Source organism: Dreissena polymorpha, chromosome 4 (genome assembly GCF_020536995.1).
Source record: "Dreissena polymorpha isolate Duluth1 chromosome 4, UMN_Dpol_1.0, whole genome shotgun sequence".
Classification (NCBI taxonomy): Eukaryota; Metazoa; Mollusca; class Bivalvia; order Myida; family Dreissenidae; genus Dreissena; species Dreissena polymorpha.
The window spans coordinates 18917236-18938348 of NC_068358.1; the positions used below are offsets into that span (position 1 = coordinate 18917236).

Genomic DNA, 21113 nt, shown 5'->3' on the forward strand with positions numbered 1-21113 from the left:
GCTGAAAAAATATGAAAAGTTTCCATGCAAATTTTGTCTGTATTTCGACAAGTGTCTGCCGATTATTGTCAAACTAGTAATACAAAACTTACCACAAGTATGTAAAAGCACTAAGTACCAGTGATCATTTTTAGTAAGATAGTGTAATTCTAAACAGTAGCAAATAGCTTGTTTAGTAAATGCATAATGCAATTAATATGATTTCCGTTCTATTGTGTAATTAATAAATTGGTTGTTACTTGCTAATCCATGATACATGTTTTATGGCTAGTGCAAAACCAGCAATGTTAATTTTGTAAAAGGTAATACAATAACACCACTTTGTAATTTCATATACGTAAATATTCTTGAAATGTAGGTTGATGAGTTTTACTTATTTTGTAACTATTATTTTATGTGCAAATAAATGATGTGAAGTGTTTTGTATATCCACACAATACCACATGTCTTTTTATATATGTACTGTATTATGTGTTATTTGAATGTTTAAATAAAAAAATATGGGTGATATAACATGATGCATTCTAATATTTGCATTCAAATTGTAACTGTAGAGCTAAGTGTATGCAGTTTAGACTGTGATTTTAGAATTGCTACAAAATGGCTAGTTTTTTAGTGGCGACACAATTTAAACTATTCAACAAAAGTTTGCGAAAGAAAATTAGAAACCTGCAAGATACCTGTATTTATTAAATATTTTAATTGCGAAACAAGTATGCTGTTATGCTGTTACACATAATTATACATTGATAATAAATAAGAAGACAATTAGTGGTGTTAACGTTTCCCAACAGTAGAAATCACTCTTCTGATGAAGTCAGTGGTATACAGACGAAAGCTCCAGGTATGGCTTTCAATACGTAGTGTGTGTTATTTGGCAGTCTAAAACTTATTGGATTTAAAAAAATCCTGTCAAATTTGTCAATCAAAATTGATTTGACACATCACATGTACTGTATGCTAAATGCAACTGCTTTAGCAAGCTGTCAAGTTGAATTGAGACATTTGATGAAACAAACTGGTTCCTGGGTAGGACCAGTTCTTAGTGTCTATATGACGTACCATGACGTCGAAAGTCTACAAGACCTACTAGGTAGAACGAGAAATGTACTTTGACGTACAGTTTTCACCGACCCTTGAGTGTTAGCCAATCAGAAGACACCTTACATCTGTTGCTTTTAGAGATATTTGACATTGAACATAAGTATTATTATTATTTATACCAAATTATGCGACTATCGACCGCTTACTCAAAGATATTGTGTGTATTTATTAAACATTATTATTATTATAATTTATACCAAATTATGGGACTATCGACCGCTAACTCTAAATATTGTGCGTATTTATTGACCTGGCGTGGTGGAATTAAGCTCTGACTTATGCAAGTTATGGTTATCACAAAATACGACCATACATTATTTATCCTGTTAATGCTTGGTAACTGTTTGGTTACCGTTGGGAATTTCCTACACAGTAATGCACTGGACGGTCGTGGTACTCCGCCCCACATGATCAATAAATACTCACAATATGCTGAATAATTTTAATTTTAAAAAGGTAACAATTGAATCTTCTTCAAATTTGTATATAATCTATTTCAATGCATTAAATACTTGAAACTTCTATTTGTTGTTTTTTTGCCATTCTGATATTTTTATTCATTTTGTCCTCAATTAAAAGAGATTTTAAACATTTACCGGAATTATGAATAAATCTGAAGGAAAAGCGGCTCAAGAGACTAGTGTTTTGATTGGCTGTTCAAAAAATGTGTATGTCGAAGTACAAACATGTATGTCGAAGTACAAATTGTACTTTGACGTACAAATATATACTTCGAAGTGTATTTTATATTTATGTCGACGTACAATTATTGTACTTTGACGTACATTTCTCTTTTTAACTTGTAGGTCTTCTTGACTTTCAACCCAAATGGTACGCCATAGTATGTCTTAAGGGTTATCTAAAGAATGCTCCCACTTAAGAGATCAATACAGAGACCTCCCAGTGACTAAGCCAGTTAGCAGACACCCCATCCACTATACCACAGACACCGAACCAGCTATAAATTCCTGTGGCTAGAAAACAAAAAAATATAAGATGCTAGATCTTTAAGCTTGGAACATGTAACTTGTTTTAAGATTGATTTTTTTTGGATGCATTACTTAATTATTGCAACAATTATAATATTTTGAACACAATCATGTTAATATATTTATTAAAAATACATAGTTATCAAAAAAACTTAAAAAGCTTTTGCCCGTAAATTAGGTAGCACCTATAATCATATTATTCAATATTGAACATAGCCACTTTATATATTTGGCATACATGTGTATCTCCTGGAGCTGCACATTTCGAGCGGTCAATCACAGTCACGGTAGTAGCTTTTAATTATTTGCTACTAAAAAGATTTGTTAGAGACAATTATTTTCAAGGGAAATAATTTATATAATTATAATTCTCATATTATATATTTCCTTACCAAGAATTGAAGTTCTTTTCACAGTTACTGCACATATTTAATATTTTGATTATTTATAACTCAAATGATTGATTTGTAAAAGTTTTTTTTTAATGATACAATTATAATTTCTTTGATGTTCATTACATACCTGTGGACTTGTGTCCATAGATGCATGATAAACTCTGGCTATGATCTCTTTTAAACCACAGGCCTTGGTTGACAGTGATGTCTGATAATCAACTGTGAGACCCTCCCCCCCCCCGCCCTGGTTGGATTGGACAAAATTATTCAAGGGAAGTAATAAGCTAAAAAGGGAGATGATTTCTTTACCTGCCAAATGACAAAAAGCAATTTTATTTCAAAGCGGCGCAATAGGGGGCATTGTGTTTCTGACGAACATATCTCTTGATATTATTATCATTTCTTACCTGTTCTAATTTGTGAATGCTAATTTTCATTAAATACCAGTGGACTTATGTCCATACAAACATGATGAACTCTGGCTATGATCTCTTTGATAAACCACAGGCCTTGGTTGTCAGTGATGTCTGACTTGGTCATTTTTGACTGTCTACAGACCTCCCCCCCCTCCGGTTAGGTTGGACAAAATCCAAGGGAAGTAATAAAGCTTTAAAGGGAGATGATGTCTATACCTGCCAAATGATAAATAGAAGTGGCTCAGTAGGGGGCATTGTGTTTCTGACAAACACATCTCTTGTTGGGTCACTAGGTCAAAGGTCAAGGTCACTGTGACCTCTTAAAAAAAAATTCTGACAAGCTTTCGCAGCCGAGCGTGGCACCCGTTATGCGGTGCTCTTGTTCATCTTCATCACTTTGCCGTGCCATGTCCGTCATTAACAATTGGTCTTTTAATACTCTAACAACTGCAGTTCTCAAGCAATCTTACCGGTAATCAAAGTTCAATACTTGCCAGAACTGAACTAATAGTGCTCTAGTTTATTGCCCTTGAATTATTATTTGAATTTAACCCTATAGCATTAACATTTCTTTATCAATCTTAACCAAACATAGTGACACTGTACATACATATGAGAACACTAATTTAGACAAGCTTGATTGTTGGTAGATTCAGATAATAAGATCCAGAATTATTGCCCTTGGGTTAATGGAACATAGAGTATTTATGTCTTCACTCTAGCATCAATAAAACAGATTCAAAACTGGTCACAATGCATTTGGGCATAAGACCTCGGCCAAGTTAAATGATAGGCAGAACTGGACTATTAGGTCAAGCTTTAATACCCTGTGAGTATGAAAGAATCCAGTATTTATCATGTTAATATTCTTTCTTAACCCAGGGCCCTCAATCCATTTTAGGGGAAGCGGGTCGCTACCCTCATAAACGGGAATTTTCGCGGCGTTTCCCTTTTGGGGGATTTTTTTACTTACTCTCTCATTATTACATTTGTACATGTTTGCACTATATTCATTTCTTTTTTAGCACACCTGATAGCTCAGGTGAGCTTTTGTGACCGGTCGTTGTCCGTCGTACGTCCGTCCGTCCTTCTGTCCGTTAACATTTGTTCATAAACACTCTAGAGGCCACATTTATTGTCCGAGCTTCATGAAACTTGGTCAGAAGCTTCGCCCCAATGAAATCTCGGTCGAGTTCGAAACTGGGTCGTGCCGGGTCAAAAATTAGGTCACTAGGTCAAAAAAAAGAAAAAACTTGTAAACACTGTAGAAGTCACATTTGATGCCCAATGTTCATGTAACTTTGTCAAAATGTTTGTCTTAATAATGTGTTAGTTAAGTTCAAAAGTGGTTCCGGTCCGTTGAATAACATGGCCGCCAGTGGGCGGGGCAGTTTTCCTTATTTGGCTATAGAGAAACCTTGTAAACACTCTGGAAGTCACAATTTTTGCCCAATCATCGTGAAAGTTGGTCAAAACATTGGTTTTATTTATTTCTCGGACGAGTTCGGAAATGTTCCAGATCGGTGAAAAAACATGGCCGCCAGTGGGCGGGGCATTTTTCTATATACATGTATGTATATAGTGAAAACATGTCAACACTCTGGAAGTCACATTTTTGGCCCAATTTTCATGAAATTTTGTCAGAACTTTTGTTTCCTAGATACATGAGTTAAGTTTGAAAATGGTTCCGATCTGTTGAAAAACATGGTTGCCAGGGGGACGTGGCAGTTTACCTTATATTTATATAGTAAAAAGGCTTGCAAACAATCGTGAATTAAGGTCATGTAACATGTGAGACAACTCTTTTAAATATTGCATTTAAGAATACAGTAGTTACTCCCCTTTGATTATTAATGTTTTTATAATAATACAGTGTAGTTGTGTTTCATTTATGTGTTTATTATTATTCGAGGTTGGATGTTTTTATGCTCCCTTTCAAAGAAAAGGGGGCATATAGTGAGCCGACTGTCCGTCCGTCCGTCTGTCCGTCTTTCCGTCACACTTTGCATTTAGGTTTCCAAAAATGCTAATACCTTCTATGTCCCTTGAGATATAGCCTTCATATTTGGTATTCATGTGTATATGGACAAGGCCTTTCATTACGCACACATTTTATAGCCCTGTGACCTTGACCTTGAACTTAGGGTCCGCGTTTAGGTTTCAAAATCTACGTTTAGGTTTCGAAAAATGCTCATAACTTCTATGTCCCTTGAGATATAACCTTCATATTTGGTATGCATGTGTATATGGACAAGGCCTTTCCATACGCACACTATTTTTTATGTCCCCCACTATAGTAGTGGGGGACATATTGTTTTTGCCTTGTCTGTTGGTCTGTTGGTCTGTCTGTTTGCGCCAACTTTAACATTTTGCAATAACTTTTGCTATATTGAAGATAGCAACTTGATATTTGACATGCATGTGCATCTCATGGAGCTGCACATTTTGAGTGGTAAAAGGTCAAGGTCAAGGTCATCCTTCAAGGTCAGAGGTCAAATACATGTGGCCCAAATCGCTTATTTTACGAATTCTTTTGCAAAATTGAAGATAGCAACTTGATATTTGGCATGCATGTGTATCTCATGGAGCTGCACATTTTGAGTGGTGAAAGGTCAAGGTCAAGGTCATCCTTCACAAGGTCAAGGTCATCCTACAAGGTCAAACATATTGCATGTGTATCTCATGGAGCTGCACATTTTGAGTGGTGAAAGGTCAAGGTCATCCTTCACAAGGTCAAGGTCATCCTACAAGGTCAAACATCATATAGGGGGACATTGTGTTTCACAAACACATCTTGTTACCCCTGTGACCTTGACCTTGAACTTAGGGTCCGCGTTTAGGTTTCGAAATCTGCGTTTAGGTTTCGAAAAATGCTCATAACTTCTATGTCCATTGAGATATAACCTTCATATTTGGTATGCATCTGTATATGGACAACTCCTTTCTTTTTGCACACAATTTTTAACCCCTGTGACCTTGACCTTAAACTAAGGGTCCGCGTTTAGGTTTGGAAATCTGCATTTAGGTTTCGAAAAATGCTCATAACTTCTATGTCCCTTGAGATATAACCTTCATATTTGGTATGCATGTGTATATGGACAAGGCCTTTCCATCTAAATCTGCGTTTAGGTTTCGAAAAATGCTCATAACTTCTATGTCCCTTTAGATATAACCTTCATATTTGGTATGCATGTGTATATGGACAAGGCATTTCCATAAGCACACAATTTTTTACCCCTGTGACCTTGACCTTGAAATAGGGTCCGCGTTTAGGTTTCAAAATCTGCGTTTAGGTTTCGAAAAATGCTCATAACTTCTATGTCCCTTGAAATATAACCTTCATATTTGGTATGCATGTGTATTATGGACAAGGCCTTTCCATACGCACATTTTTTTTTTCCCTGTGACCTTGACCTTGAACTTAGGGTCCGCATTTAGGTTTCGTAATCTGTGTTTAGGTTTCGAAAAATGCTCATAACTTCTATGTCCCTTGAGATATAACCTTCATATTTGGTATGCATGTGTATATGGACAAGGCCTTTCCTTACACACACAATTTTTTACCCCTGTGACCTTGGCCTTGAACTTAGGGTCCGCGTTTAGGTTTCGAAATCTGCGTTTAGGTTTCGAAAAATGCTCAAAACTTCTATGTCCATTGAGATATAACCTTCATATTTGGTATGCATCTGTATATGGACAACTCCTTTCCATATGCACACAATTTTTAACCCCTGTGACCTTGACCTTAAACTTAGGGTCCGCGTTTAGGTTTGGAAATCTGCATTTAGGTTTCGAAAAATGCTCATAACTTCTATGTCCCTTGAGATATAACCTTCATATTTGGTATGCATGTGTATATGGACAAGGCCTTTCCATCTACATCTGCGTTTAGGTTTCGAAAAATGCTCATAACTTATATGTCCCTTTAGATATAACCTTCATATTTGGTATGCATGTGTATATGGACTAGGCATTTCCATTAGCACACAATTTTTTACCCCTGTGACCTTGACCTTGAAATAGGGTCCGCGTTTAGGTTTCAAAATCTGCGTTTAGGTTTCGAAAAATGCTCATAACTTCTATGTCCCTTGAAATATAACCTTCATATTTGGTATGCATGTGTATTATGGACAAGGCCTTTCCATACGCACAATTTTTTTTTCCCTGTGACCTTGACCTTGAACTTAGGGTCCGCATTTAGGTTTCGAAATCTGTGTTTAGGTTTCGAAAAATGCTCATAACTTCTATGTCCCTTGAGATATAACCTTCATATTTGGTATGCATGTGTATATGGACAAGGCCTTTCCTTACACACACAATTTTTTACCCCTGTGACCTTGGCCTTGAACTTAGGGTCCGCGTTTAGGTTTCGAAATCTGTGTTTAGGTTTCCAAAAATGCTCATAACTTCTATGTCCCTTGAGATGTAACCTTCATATTTGGTATGCATTTGTATATGGAGAAGGCCTTTCCATACGCACACAATTTTTTACCCCTGTAACCTTTACCTTGAAGTTAGGGTCCGTGTTTAGGTTACGAAATCTGCGTTTAGGTTTCGAAAAATGCTCATAACTTCTATGTCTGTTGAGATATAACCTTCATATTTGGTATGCATGTGTATATGGACAAGGCCTTGCCATACGCACACAAATTTTGACCCCTGTGACCTTGACCTTTAAATTAGGGTCCGCGTTTAGGTTTCGAAATCTGCATTTAAGTTTCGAAAAATGCTATAACTTCTATCAAAGCGTTTATAGGAGGCAAATGTCATCCTATGGTGACAGCTCTTGTTTTTAGCTCACCTGATTGCTCAGGTGAGCTTTTGTTACTGGTCTTTGTCCGCCGTCCGTCCGTCCACATTTGTTCGTAAACACTCTAGAGGCCACATTTATTGTCCGATCTTCATGAAACTTGGTCAGAAGACTTGTCCCAATGAAATCTCAATCGAGTTTGAAACTGGGTCATGTTGGGTCAAAAACTAAGTCACTAGGTAAAAAAAAAAGACAAAGCTTGTAAACACTGTAGACGTCACATTTAATGCCCAATCTTCATGTAACTTTGTTTATATGTCTGTGTTAATGATATGTTGGTTGTGTTCAAAAGTGGTTCCGGTCCATTGAAAAACATGGCCGCCAGTGGGCGGGGCAGTTTTCCTTATATGGCTATAGAGAAACCTTGTAAACACTCTAGAAGTCACAATTTTTGCCCAATCATCATGAAGTGAATCAAAACATTGGTTTTATTGATATGTTGGACGAGTTTGAAAATGGTCCAGATAGGTGAAAAAACATGGCCGCCAGTGGGCGGGGCATTTTTCTCTATATGTATATAGTGAAAACATGTGAACACTCTAGAAGTCACATTTTTTGCCCAATTTTCATGAAATTTCGTCAGAACATTTGTTTCCTTGATACGAGAGGGGTTGAGTTGGAAAATGGTTCCGGTCAGTTGAATAACCTGGCTGCCGGGGGGGGCAGTTTTCTTATATTTATATAGTAAGAAAAAGCTTGTGAACACTCTAGAAGTCACATTTTTTGCCCAATCATCATGAAACTTGGTGAATAGATTTGTTATATATATATCTCAGATGAGTTTGCAAATGGTCCCGATGGGTCAATAAACATGACTGCCAGGGGGGTGGGGCAGTTTTCCTTATGTGACTATATAAAGAGAAACCTTGTGATCGAACACTAAAGAAGTCACATTTTTTGCCTAATCATCGTGAAACTTAGTCAATACATTGGTTTTATTAATTTCTTGGACAAGTTGGAAAATGACTCAGATCGGTGAAACACACTTTTTAGCTCACCTGATTGCTCAGGTGAGGTTTTAGGATTGGTCTTTGTCCGCTGTCCGTCCGTCCACATTTGGTTTGTAAACACTCTAGCATTCACATTTCTCAAGCATTCTTTATCAAGGTTGCTGAAAGATCTCAGTCAAGTTTTATGATGAGCAAAATCACATAATTAATGCCATAATTATTGCCCTTAGATTGTCCAAATTTTCATTATATTATACAAAATCCTTGTAAGCAAAGTTTGATGTTTGGGGGGTCAACTCAAAATATAGGTCACCATATCAAATCTTACAAAAACAAAAACACTCCCTACCCCAGAGTTTTGGTTCATTAATGATGAATCTTGACCAGGATGTTTGTCTGGTCAATATCTAGGTCATGTTTGACATTAGGTAAAGATTGAATGAACCGACTCCTCTCAGGTGAGCGAACTAGGGCCATCTTGGCCCTCTTGTTCATAATTGGGTATGTTTGACAAGATTAAATTGAAATAGAATTGAGAAATAATACTCATGAGACACATCTGTAAAAAAAATAAATAAAAATAAAAAATAAATTAGGGGGAATTTTTCCCCCCAAAAGGGGAAAAAAGTATACTTTTTAGGTGGGGGTACTGCGGCCGAAATATGGCCGCAGATTTGATAGATTGAGGGCCCTGTAACCAAACTTTGGGACAATGTGTATGGGCACAAGATATTGGATAAGTTTGATTATGGGTAAAATCAGATTATTAGGTCTACAGGTATTTGTTGTTGGATAATTGGAAAATTGTGTTTTTCAATCGTGTTTACATCTTAAGCATCAGCCATTACTCAGACACTTGTAATTATTGAAATTTTTCCTTTTGTGGATTTTCCTACATTATCCTATGGAAATCTCCACAATATGTCAGATGTTTTTTTAGTTAAGTATAAGACTAGAATCTTGACAGCTCTTTGTCCGGCATACCCAAAGGCTAAATTATAGTGTCTAATCAAGAAACAAATAGCTAATACAGAGCAACCATCCATAAATTGATTAGGACATTAGGTTGACTGTTACCAGTTGTCCACTTTTGTAAATTGTTGATTGTTGATTGCTACTGTTTCATTTCTTTGATTTCTGTGCAAACTTAGGTTCATATAGACCCTTGGGGAAATTGTTTTTCTTCAAGGAAAACCGGAGCTGTAGTTATTATACCCCCACAAACAGTGGGTATATTGGAGTCACTCTGTTTGTTGGTTGAAATGTTTGTCTGCAAAAGTTTGTGGAGCAAACTACTTCATTTTTTAAGCCACAACAATGAAACATATAAAAAATATGTCATCAGTATGAAGTGTCGACGTGCAAGAAACAATTTTCATGCCCAGTGGCTAAGCCAAAGTGTCCAATAGCATTCTTAGCTCATGAATGATTGAAGCCCAAAGTACTTAAACATTTTGAAGGTTGGCCTTCACCAGCAGATATCCACTGCTCATGTCAATGTCATTCATTAGAATAAGAAGGTAATTGCGACCTTAAATGTAAAATTGTTAAAGTTATTGTTTTATGCTAGTGATTTGACATAGAGTCGTCAAACTTGTCAAGAACGTTGAACAGCACCTGCAAATGACCACTGGTCATTTCAAGGCTAACATTTACATCAATTAAATCAGTAAAAAATCTGGCTTTAATGCGATGTAGCATTATTAAATTACTTGTATAAGTAGTATTATTTTAATAAATTCATAATGTGCAATATATCTTTTGGACCAATTGAAGCAAATTATTACTATTAGGCAGATTAACAATAGCATGTCAATGTGCAGAAAACAGATACTGGTTGCCAGAAAAGGCATGGTTACTGTAACTGAAACTAGAAAAATGGTAACCAGTTGGCCATATAGTATACATGTTGAAGCACTATTTGTGTCAAATCAGTGTCTGGGTTATGAATTAGTATTTATATCTTTTGAAAATGCTCTAGCAATCATTATTATCATCATTATTAAATGTTGATATTGATTGATTGATTGATTTTTATTCAGGTTTAAAACACATAATATACTAGTTATCATCAAATTTAAATAGCAATTATTACTTAAAAGTATTTGTGAGATTGCTGCTGATCAAAACGTACGGTCTAAAAACTGCCATAAAAATAATATGAAATAAGATTTGATAATGAAAAGGAACACAAAAGTGCAACAAAATAAAAAAGTCTAAAGAAAGCGTATCACCTCTAATTAGATTTGAAATTAACAGATCAGCAGCTACCTCGCACTTAAAATATGAATTAATGTTACTCTTATGGTATTTAATATATTACTTAAGTATCACAGTTATACATGTATGTCACATTTATTTACTATCACAGACTTTCAGCATAGACTGGTAATTAGATATATTATAGAAACAGATTCACAACTTTTGGAAACTTAGTATGTAAAATGAAATAACCTGGATAATATAGTATAAAAACTTAGGATTGCCCATGAAAGCTCGAAATTTATTTCCAATGGGGTCCAGTTTAGGTTAGACTTACTATTATAATAATAATGTGAAAGTTACACAAAATGAACAATAAGTCCCTGATAATTATTGAGTATACATGTAAGTTGTTACAATCATGTTTCTATAATAAATTTGCCATAATGACTAGATCACAAATATTCTAATTACCGGTAGTACAATTATATATTAGTATTAGTATATATAACTACAATTATATTATGTTTTAAAGCGGGTATATACGATTTTTTTATATGTGTTTAATTGTTAAAATATGTTTCAATAACACAAAATAGGCAAGAAAAATTATACATTAAAGCCGAATTTCATTAAATGCAGCAAAGACAAATTAGCGCCCCGAGCCGATAATGACGTACATATTTTCCTACAATAAACGAAGCATTCGTCTTTGTATTAGGATCGGAGATAGTGTTCGTGTGTCGTATGGTTAGATATCGTTGCAGGAATTCAAATAAACCGTTAAACTAAGTTTAGATGCACATCGTACATGTATGGTATACATGCTGGCGAATTCGGCTGTACAGCCGTTTTCAATTTCATAATTAAATATCTGGCTTATTTCCCATTTTTCGACACATGTTCTTCTTAACTTTTATTTTAATTTATATAGAAATATATATATAATAAGATTTTTACACAGTTTATATAAATTCATAAATATTTGACAAAATCGTATATACCCGCTTTAATACTATAAGTATGATTATTATTTTGATTTGTTTCAGTGTTTCTCCAATTTTGAGAGATGTCATTGAAGTGGTTGATAGTGAAGATGAAGAGCTTCGCATGGAGTGTGAGAGGGAAGAAAAGGCTGAAACAGATTATCAGTAAGTCATTTCTTCTTAGCATTAATTCGGTTTATAGTTGGTAACATCCAACCATAAAAGCTAAATGTTTTTGCATCCATGAAGCACACGGTTAATGCAAAAGACTAGAAGCTCACCTATAACATTGACCCAAGTAATAGAGCATTGGCTTTGAAGTGTTGAGAACTCTAATCATTCTTCACAAGTTCTTATTTATAGACGTTCTATTAATAGTAATATTATCAATTTGACCTTCAAATGACACTTATTTTGTCAGATATAAAAAGTGTTATAGAATCCAGTGTTATTGTGGGCAGAATCAGATAATTATGTCCAGGGTTATTGCCCTTGGATTATCAGAAAGTCCAGATGATGAATCCTATAAACACTCTAGCATCAGTATTACTGAAGCAATCTTTATCAAACTTGATGACACTGTATATGGGCCAAGAGCTCTCTTAACTATGAAAATAGGCAGAATCGGACCATTAGATATACAGTTTTTGCCCTTGGATCATTGAAAAAATCCAGTATTTTATGTTTTCAACACTCTTGAATGATTATTCCTTGATCAATGTAAACTAAACTTTTTGACACTATGTATGGGCACAAAATATAGCCAAGTTCCATGGCAGCAATATCGGAAAGTTATTTCCAGGGTTATTGATCTTGGGTTATTGGAAAATCATGTATTTTAATTTTGTTAACACTCTGGCCTCAGTATCAGTAGTAAAGCATTCTTAATCAAACTGAATGTTTATGAATGGCACAAGATCTCAGGCAAGTTAGATCACGGACAGAATTGGACAATTTGGTTCAGAGTTATTGATTGTGAACAAATCCAGTATCTCATTTTCAGTACACAGTTGAACGATACGAGGGACAATCGTATTGTTGCCAGAGTGGGCTTAATCCTTTGATGTTTAGCAATATTTTCAAAATAATACGTGTTAACATATAAACATGTAATGATATGCGTGTAAAAAATCATAAAAATATAACAACATACAATAAAACAACAGCGCTAAGCACTTTGAAAAATATATAATGACCTTAATGTCAATTTGCAGAAACAAACTTTTGCAAAATTAATGCCGTTCTCATAGACGAATTTCATGCGAATGCTTATAACAAATTAAAGTACTCTGTGCATTGCTTATGATGTATAAAAAATAGCCATTTAAACATTGTTTACCTTAACTTAAGCAACTTTCTTATCTACATGTATTTGAACAAGACAATATATTATTCTAAATGCTGTTAAGTTTTAGCGTCATCCCTCAAACAATAGGGTATTTACCATACATGTCCGGGAATTATACGACTGACCCTTGTATAGGTCCATCTTCGCTCGTGTTTGTATTTAATTTTAATAAATAAAAATATTATGAGATCTATTTTCACATATCTTTTTAGCTCACCTGACTGCTCAGGTGAGCTTTTCTGACCGGTCTTTGTCCATCGTTCGTCCGTCTGTCTGTCCGTTAACATGTGCTCGTAAACACTCTAGAGGCCTTATTTGTTGTCCCATCTTCATGAAACTTGGTCAGAAGCTTTGCCCCAATAAAATCTCGGCCGAGTTCGAAACTGGGTTGTGCCGGGTCAAAAACTAGGTCACTAGGTCAAAAAAAGGAAAACCTTGTAAACACTGTAGAAGTCACATTTTATGTTCAATCTTCATGTAACTTTGTCAAAATGTTTGTCTTAGTGATATCTTGATTGAGTTCAAAAGTGGTTCCGGTCTGTTGAAAATCATGGCCGCCAGTGGGCGGGGCAGTTTTCCTTATTTGGCTATAGAGAAACCTTGTAAACACTGTAGAAGTCACAATTTTTGCCCAATCATCATGAAAGGTGGTCAAAACATTGATTTAATTGATATCTCCGACGAGTTCAAAAATGGTCCAGATTGGTGAAAAAACATGGCCGCCAGTGGGCGGGGCATTTTTCTCTATATGTATATAGTGGCAGTTTTGCCTATTTGGCTATAGAGAAACCTTGTAAACACTCTAGAAGTCACAATTTTTGTCCAATCATCATGAAAGTTTGTCAAAACATTGGTTTTATTGATATCTCGGACGAGTTCGAAAATGGTCCAGATCGGTGAAAAAACATGGCCGCCAGTGGGCGGGGCATTTTTCTTTATATGTATATTAGTGGCAGTTTTCCTGAATTGGCTATAGAGAATCCTTGTAAACACTCTAGAAGTCACAATTTTTGCCCAATCATCATGAAAGTTGGTCAAAACATTGGTTTTATTGATATCTTGGACGAGAGCGACAATGGTTCAGATCTGTGAAAAAACATGGCCACCAGTGGGCGGGGCATTTTTCTCTATATGTATATACTGAAAACATGTTAACACTCTAGAAGTCACATTTTTGGCCTAATTTTCATGAAATTTGGTCAGTACATTTGTTTCTTTGATACGAGAGTTGAGTTCAAAAATGGTTTCGGTCAAACCTTGTGATCGAACACTATGGAAGTCACATTTTTATGCCCCCCTTCGAAGAAGAGGGGGTATATTGTTTTGCTCATGTCGGTCCATATGTCTGTCCACCAGATGGTTTCCGAATAATAAGTCAAGAATGCGTAGGCCTAGGATCATGAAACTTCATAGGTACATTGATCATGACTCGCAGATGACCCCTATTGACTTTGAGGTCACTAGGTCAAAGGTCAAGGTCACAGTGATCCGGAATAGTAAAATGGTTTCCGGATGATAATTCAAGAACTCTTACGCCTAGGATCATGAAACTTCATAGGTACATTGATCATGACTCGCAGATGACCCTATTGATTTTGAGGTCACTAGGTCAAATGTCAAGGTCACGGTGACCCGAAATAGTAAAATGGTTTCTGGATGATAACTCAAGAACGCTTATGCCTAGGATCATGAAACTTCATAGGTACATTGATCGTGAATCACAGTTGACCCCTATTGATTTTCAGGTCACTAGATCAAAGGTCAAGGTCAGGGTGACCCGAAACAGTAAAATGGTTTCCGGATGAAAGCTCAAGAAAGTTTATGCTTAAGATCATGAAAGTTCATAGGTACATTGATCATGACTTGCAGATGACCCCTATTGATTTTCAGGTCACTAGGTCAAAGGTCAAGATCACGGTGACTCACTTAGAAAAATGGTTTCCCGATGATCATGAAACTTCATAGGTACATTGAGGTGACCCAAAATAGTAAAATTGTTTTACTCAAGAACGCTTATGCCTAGGATGATGAAACTTCATAGGTACATTGATCATGACTCGCAGATGACCCCTATTGATTTTCAGGTCACTAGGTCAAGGTCACGGTGTTTCAAATTAGAAAAATGGTTTCCAGATGATAACTCAAAAAGGGCCTATGCGATCATTAAACTTCATAGGTACATTGATCATGACTTGCAGATGACCCGTATTGACTTTCAGGTCACTAGGTCAAGGTCACGGTTACTTGACACAGTAAAATGGTTTTTGGATGATAACTCAAGAAAGCTTACGCCTAGGATCATGAAACAATAGAATGGTCAAGTTGATAGAATTTTCTTATTAAATCAATCAAAAATAAAATTTATCATGTAGATGTTTTGAACACCTTTTAACTTTGTTATCCATCTGACATGTGTGCATTATAATCATTGCATCTTTTTAGCTCACCTGATTGCTCAGGTGAGCTTTTGTGACCGGTCTTTGTCCGTCATCTGTCTGTCCGTCTGTCCGTCCGTTAACATTTGTTTGTAAATACTCTAGAGGCTACATTTATTGTCCGATCTTCATAAAACTTGGTCAGAAGCTTTGTCCCAATAAAATCTCGGCCGAGTTTGAAACTAGGTCACTAGGTCAAAAATAAGAAAAAACTTGTAAACACTGTAGAAGTCACATTTCATGCCCAATCTTCATGTAACTGTGTCAAAATGTTTGTCTTAATAATATGTTGGTTGAGTTCAAAAGTGGTTCCGGTCCGTTGAAAAACATGGCCGCCAGTGGGCGGGGCAGGTTTCCTTATTTGGCTGTAGAGAAACCTTGTAAACACTGTAGAAGTCACAATTTTTGCCCAATCATCATGAAAGTTGGTCAAAACATTGGTTTTATTGATATCTCGGACAAGTTTGAAAATGGTCCAGATCAATGAAAAAACATGGCCGCCAGTGGGCGGGGCATTTTTCTCTATATGTATATAGTGAAAACATGTGAACACTGTAGAAGTCACATTTTTTGCCCAATTTTAATGAAATTTGGTCAGAACATTTGTTTCCTTGATATGAGAGTAGAGTTCGAAATTGGCTGTAGAGAAACCTTGTAAAAACTCTAGAAGTCACAATTTTTGCCCAATCATCACGAAAGTTGGTTTTATTGATATCTCGGACGAGTTCGAAAATGGTCCAGATTGGTGAAAAATTATGGTGCCAGTGGGCGGGGCATTTTTCTCTATATGTATATAGTGAAAACATGTGAACACTCTAGAAGTCACATTTTTTGCCAAATCATCATGAAACTTGGTGAAAAGATTAGTTTTATATATATCACATAATTAATGCCATAATTATTGCCCTTAGATTGTCCAAATTTTCATTATATTATACAAAATCCTTGTAAACACTCTAGAGGTCACAATTTTGTTTCAGATTTTATGAATCTTGGTCATAATATTTATTTTTGTAAGCAAAGTTTGATGTTTGGTAAGGGGGGTCAACTCAAAATATAGGCCACCAGGTCAAATCTAACAAAAACAAAATCACTCCATATGCCAGAGTTTTGGTTCAATAATGACGAAACTTGACCAGGATGTTTGTCTGGACAATATCTAGGTCAAGTTTGATGTTTGGTAAAGATTGAATGAACTGACTCCTCTCAGGTGAGCGAACTAGGGCCATCTTGGCCCTCTTGTTTGCTCGCCTGAGCAGAAAGTGCTCATGGTAAGCTTTTGTGATCACCTTTTGTCCATCATGCGACGTGCATGCATCATCAGCAATTCCCTTGTTTTTACTCTAGAACCCACATTTATTGCCCAATATAATAAACCTTGCTCAGAACATTAATTGACTCAGTGAAATCTCAGACAACTTTGAAACTGGGTCACCTCAGATAAAAAAAAAGGTGACTAGGTTAAATTGAAGAAAATACATGTTTGTACTCTACACGCCACATGTGTATCTTATCATCCTAAATCTTGGTAAGAACATGTGCATTAGTGAAATCAGTTTTAAACTGGGTTACCTTGATTTAAATTCAAGAAAAAAAACGTTTAAACACTTGGAGCTGCATTTAAATCATCATCAGAATTGGTCAGAACTTTTATTTTAATCAAATCTCAGTCAAGTTCGAATTTGGGTAAATTTCGTTTAAAAAACTAGGTCATAAGGTCAAATTTTAAAATCATTTTTGATCAATGTCGAAGCCACATTTATAGCCCAATCATCATTTACCTTGGTCAGAACATTAAAACGATTCTTAGTTGATCTCAGGTGAGGCCTCCAGAGCCCCTTGGCCATATTGGTTTGAATTAAATTGTTGATAATTTACAAAAGATTAGGTGAACATAAGGTACAATACAAATATATACAATATATGTTGCCTCTGGTAATTGCTTTTCGTCCTTTGTAAGACCATATGTTTGTTTACAGATTGGTTATGCAAAATCTGAAGTCGTCTAGATACTTCAAAGGTTCGTCAGACCGTTGAAAGATATTTCAGCATGATTTATCATCGCTAGAAGCTGGTAGTTACAGACTGATTGGGCGTCTAGTAGGATTGTTTTTTGCCCATAATGGACCTGGACTCCATTTCCTTTCAAAGGATCTATACAATTTGATGGTTGGAAAGAAGATGCCCATCCAAGAGGAAGACAACCTTCTACCAGAAGAGAAAAAAATTATGATAAAAAAGGTAATTTATATATGATCAGGTATGGGTATATAGTGTGTCTTAGTTTTATATGTAGGATAAGGAAAAGGTTGACAATTTATCATACCTTATTATCTTCCATACTATATTTGCATCATTTGGTACATGCTAGTTGATAGATGCCTCTTGATTTCATACCTCGACCAACAACTGGACAGACATTTAAGCTATGAATTTGTGATCTGTGTGTGTAAAATAGGTCACAAATCAGTTTTTATGCCCCTGGTAGGTAGGCATATAGCAGTTGAACTGTCCGTCAGTCCGTCCATCTGTCTTTCAGTCAGTCTGTCTGTCCATCCGAAAACTTTAACATTGGCCATAACTTTTGCAATATTGAAGATAGCAACTTGATATTTGGCATGCATGTGTATCTCATGGAGCTGCATATTTTGAGTGTTGAAAGGTCAAGGTCATCTTTCAAGGTCAATGGTCAAATATATGGCTTCAAAACAGCGCAGTTGGGAGCATTGTGTTTCTGACAAACACATCTTTTGTTAATTATTTAATGGTAAATGGAAACGTTCATCTTTTAAATATAATATTTGTAGTCCATTTTATTACACCCCGACCACTATTAGTGATGGGAGCTTTACTGGAGTCATACACATGTCATACTCTTTTCCTGTCATGTCACCTTGTTTTTACCAAATGTAGGAATTGCGTCAAATCTGCCGTACATTTTTACCTTCATACGGTAGTGTACAAAATCTATACTGCTCTTGTGCCAGCCCAAGGTAAAAGCCACACTTTAAGGTCAAATACCATGCAAACAATGTTGGCAGTGTTGAAAAACATGTAAAATGCTTGAAGACTTATGTGTTGGCTGTTTAACATTGACAAGAAAGCCTCTTTCAAATGATTTTGAATGGACCGCTTAAAGATTTTCTCTCAAAGTTTGCTCAAATGTGAACCTTGTCAAGGATATTTTCATAACCTACGCTGCCTGACCAATGCCACACTTGAAGGTGAAGTACATGACAGCCACTAAAAAAGATAGTTGTGTGTGTGTGCTCCTTAAATCGTTTACAACTTGCAGGAATTTTTTTAAAATTTGCTTAAATTATCTTGAAAAATGCAGATAATGTAGACAATTTATGCATCTTTGTGCTTGTTCAAGGTTGAGGTTACACTTGAAGGTCACTGTTACTTGCAGAGATATTCATCACCTGTAACAGTTTTAATTTGTACTTAAGTTGAAAGAAGCTGATGATGATGCAAAAAAAGAAGCGTTTACTGAAATGTATGGCGATCAACTCCTGGACCTTGGAATTCCGAATGTGTTCTTAATGGCACAACAAAATGGACATAAACTGATTGAGTTGATTGTAAAACATCACATATATTACAGGTATGTCATATGGCTTTTCCTTTGTAAAGAATTGTAGACACATAGGTTGTTTTTTCTATGCAACAGATATCACACACTTCGATATGTTCGTTTTCCTTGAGTGAGTTTCCTTAAATTGTATTCACCATTAGGCACTGGAATAGAAATTTATTAACAATTATGAACTTATTCGAAAAACTACTGTTTTGAAGTTTTACTTATGATTATCTTAAGTATCATGATACCAATTAAATGGAATTAATTTATTATTAAAGGATATCAGGGGAAATATCGCAGTTCTGTGATGGAATGAATGATGTAAATGGTGCATGGTCAATGGTGACTACCCATGAAGACCTTTTCCAACGAATGTTCTGCTACAAGCCAGAGATGCTGTGTGGGGATCACGTGATTAATTTATTTCAAGTGAATTATGGTCTGCAAGGCTCTAATGACAGATCCCTTGAAGATACATCAATATTTGGATGGGAATTATTTCTACAAGCCATTGAAGGTAATTACTTTCATAAAGATGTTGGATAATTACTTTCTGGCTCAAGTTTTGCTGTCAATTCCTCAGTCTGTCTGCTTTTTAGCTCACCTTAAGCACGAAGTGAAAGAATGACAATGTATATGGGCACACGATCTCGGCTAAGTTCGATTATGGACAACATCAAGACTGTAAAAGCTTTGTAGAATATAAGGAGACAAAATATATTTCTTAAAAATTCTTGTGCTTTATAAGGACAGTTTTTGGAGTGTCCAAAAAATTTCCCTTTATTAAACCTGTCAAAAGAATTTGAACAAAACTTTTTTGAGCTCGTACCTTTTTTAGTTGGTCTTGTTAGCTCCATCGGGTAAGCATTGGAGTTTCAAAGCAGGGGTCGTGAGTTGACAGTTACACTGTTGGGTAAAATATCCCTGGGTATATTTGATGTCAGTCATTGCGACTAAAGTCAGTCTTATCCCATCACTGACTTATTCAAATGGGAAAGTAGTCAGTTGCTTAATGGGAAATTTGGTCTGTACTGGTAAAGTACTTACCTAGGGACACATGGTAGCACAGTGACACTGACCACCACTAATAGGCTATACCTATAAAAAGCATGTATTGAACATGATTGACAGCAAACAAACATAGACTTACAAGTCCTGGTAGAAGACACAAACTTTCATGCTTTATATTTGTTGAAAGGAATCATCAAGTAAGAATGCAGGTCAAAGTGACCAGAAAAATTTGCATTTTTAGCTCGGCTGTTTTTGGAGAAAATCCGAGGTATTGTCATAGCCAGCTCTTCGTCCACCGCACGCTGGCATCGTGCTAAAACCTTTACATTTGCGCTTAAATCAAAGTGCTTCCACCTACAACTTTGAAACTTCATATGTAGATGCACCTTGATGAGTTCTACACGCCATACCCATTTTGGGGTCACTAGGTCAAAGGTCAAGGTAAATATGACCTCTAAAAAAAAAAAAAAAAAAAAAAAAATCTCACAAGCTTTCATTTCTGAAAAAATGCACCCGCAGCCGAGCGTTGGCACCCGTTATGCAATGCTCTTGTTGTATCTTTTTTTTTACAGATTTTAGGACACAAATACAAATGTATGTAATGTTTTTGTTTGAAATTACATTAAGTAAAAACTGTTTTTGTTTCAGCTGGCCAGACTGATGTTTCCTTTGAAGATTTACTCAGTTTTATCACTGGAGCATCAACGCTTCCTCCTTGTGGTTTTCACAAATTGATAGACATCGATTTTTAATCATGTGATTGCATGTGCCCCCCGTGCGCCATATGGCCGTAGGCGCGCACCTTAAGGGGGGGACACCGGCACAGACTGACACCTCACACACCGGTTTATACATTATTTATTACACAAGCAGACTGGGTGTGT

General features: G+C 35.9%; 1 protein-coding gene across 1 annotated transcript; it reads left to right on the plus strand.

The window, feature by feature from the left end:
* Nucleotides 1-19098: 19098 nt before the first annotated feature.
* Nucleotides 19099-19882, plus strand: LOC127880088 (uncharacterized). Its single transcript, XM_052427320.1, has 2 exons — nucleotides 19099-19242; nucleotides 19497-19882. The coding sequence occupies exons 1-2, from the start codon at nucleotides 19133-19135 to the stop codon at nucleotides 19762-19764; spliced, it is 378 nt and encodes a 125-aa protein (XP_052283280.1). The 5' UTR covers nucleotides 19099-19132; the 3' UTR covers nucleotides 19765-19882.
* The last annotated feature ends 1231 nt before the right edge of the window (nucleotides 19883-21113 follow it).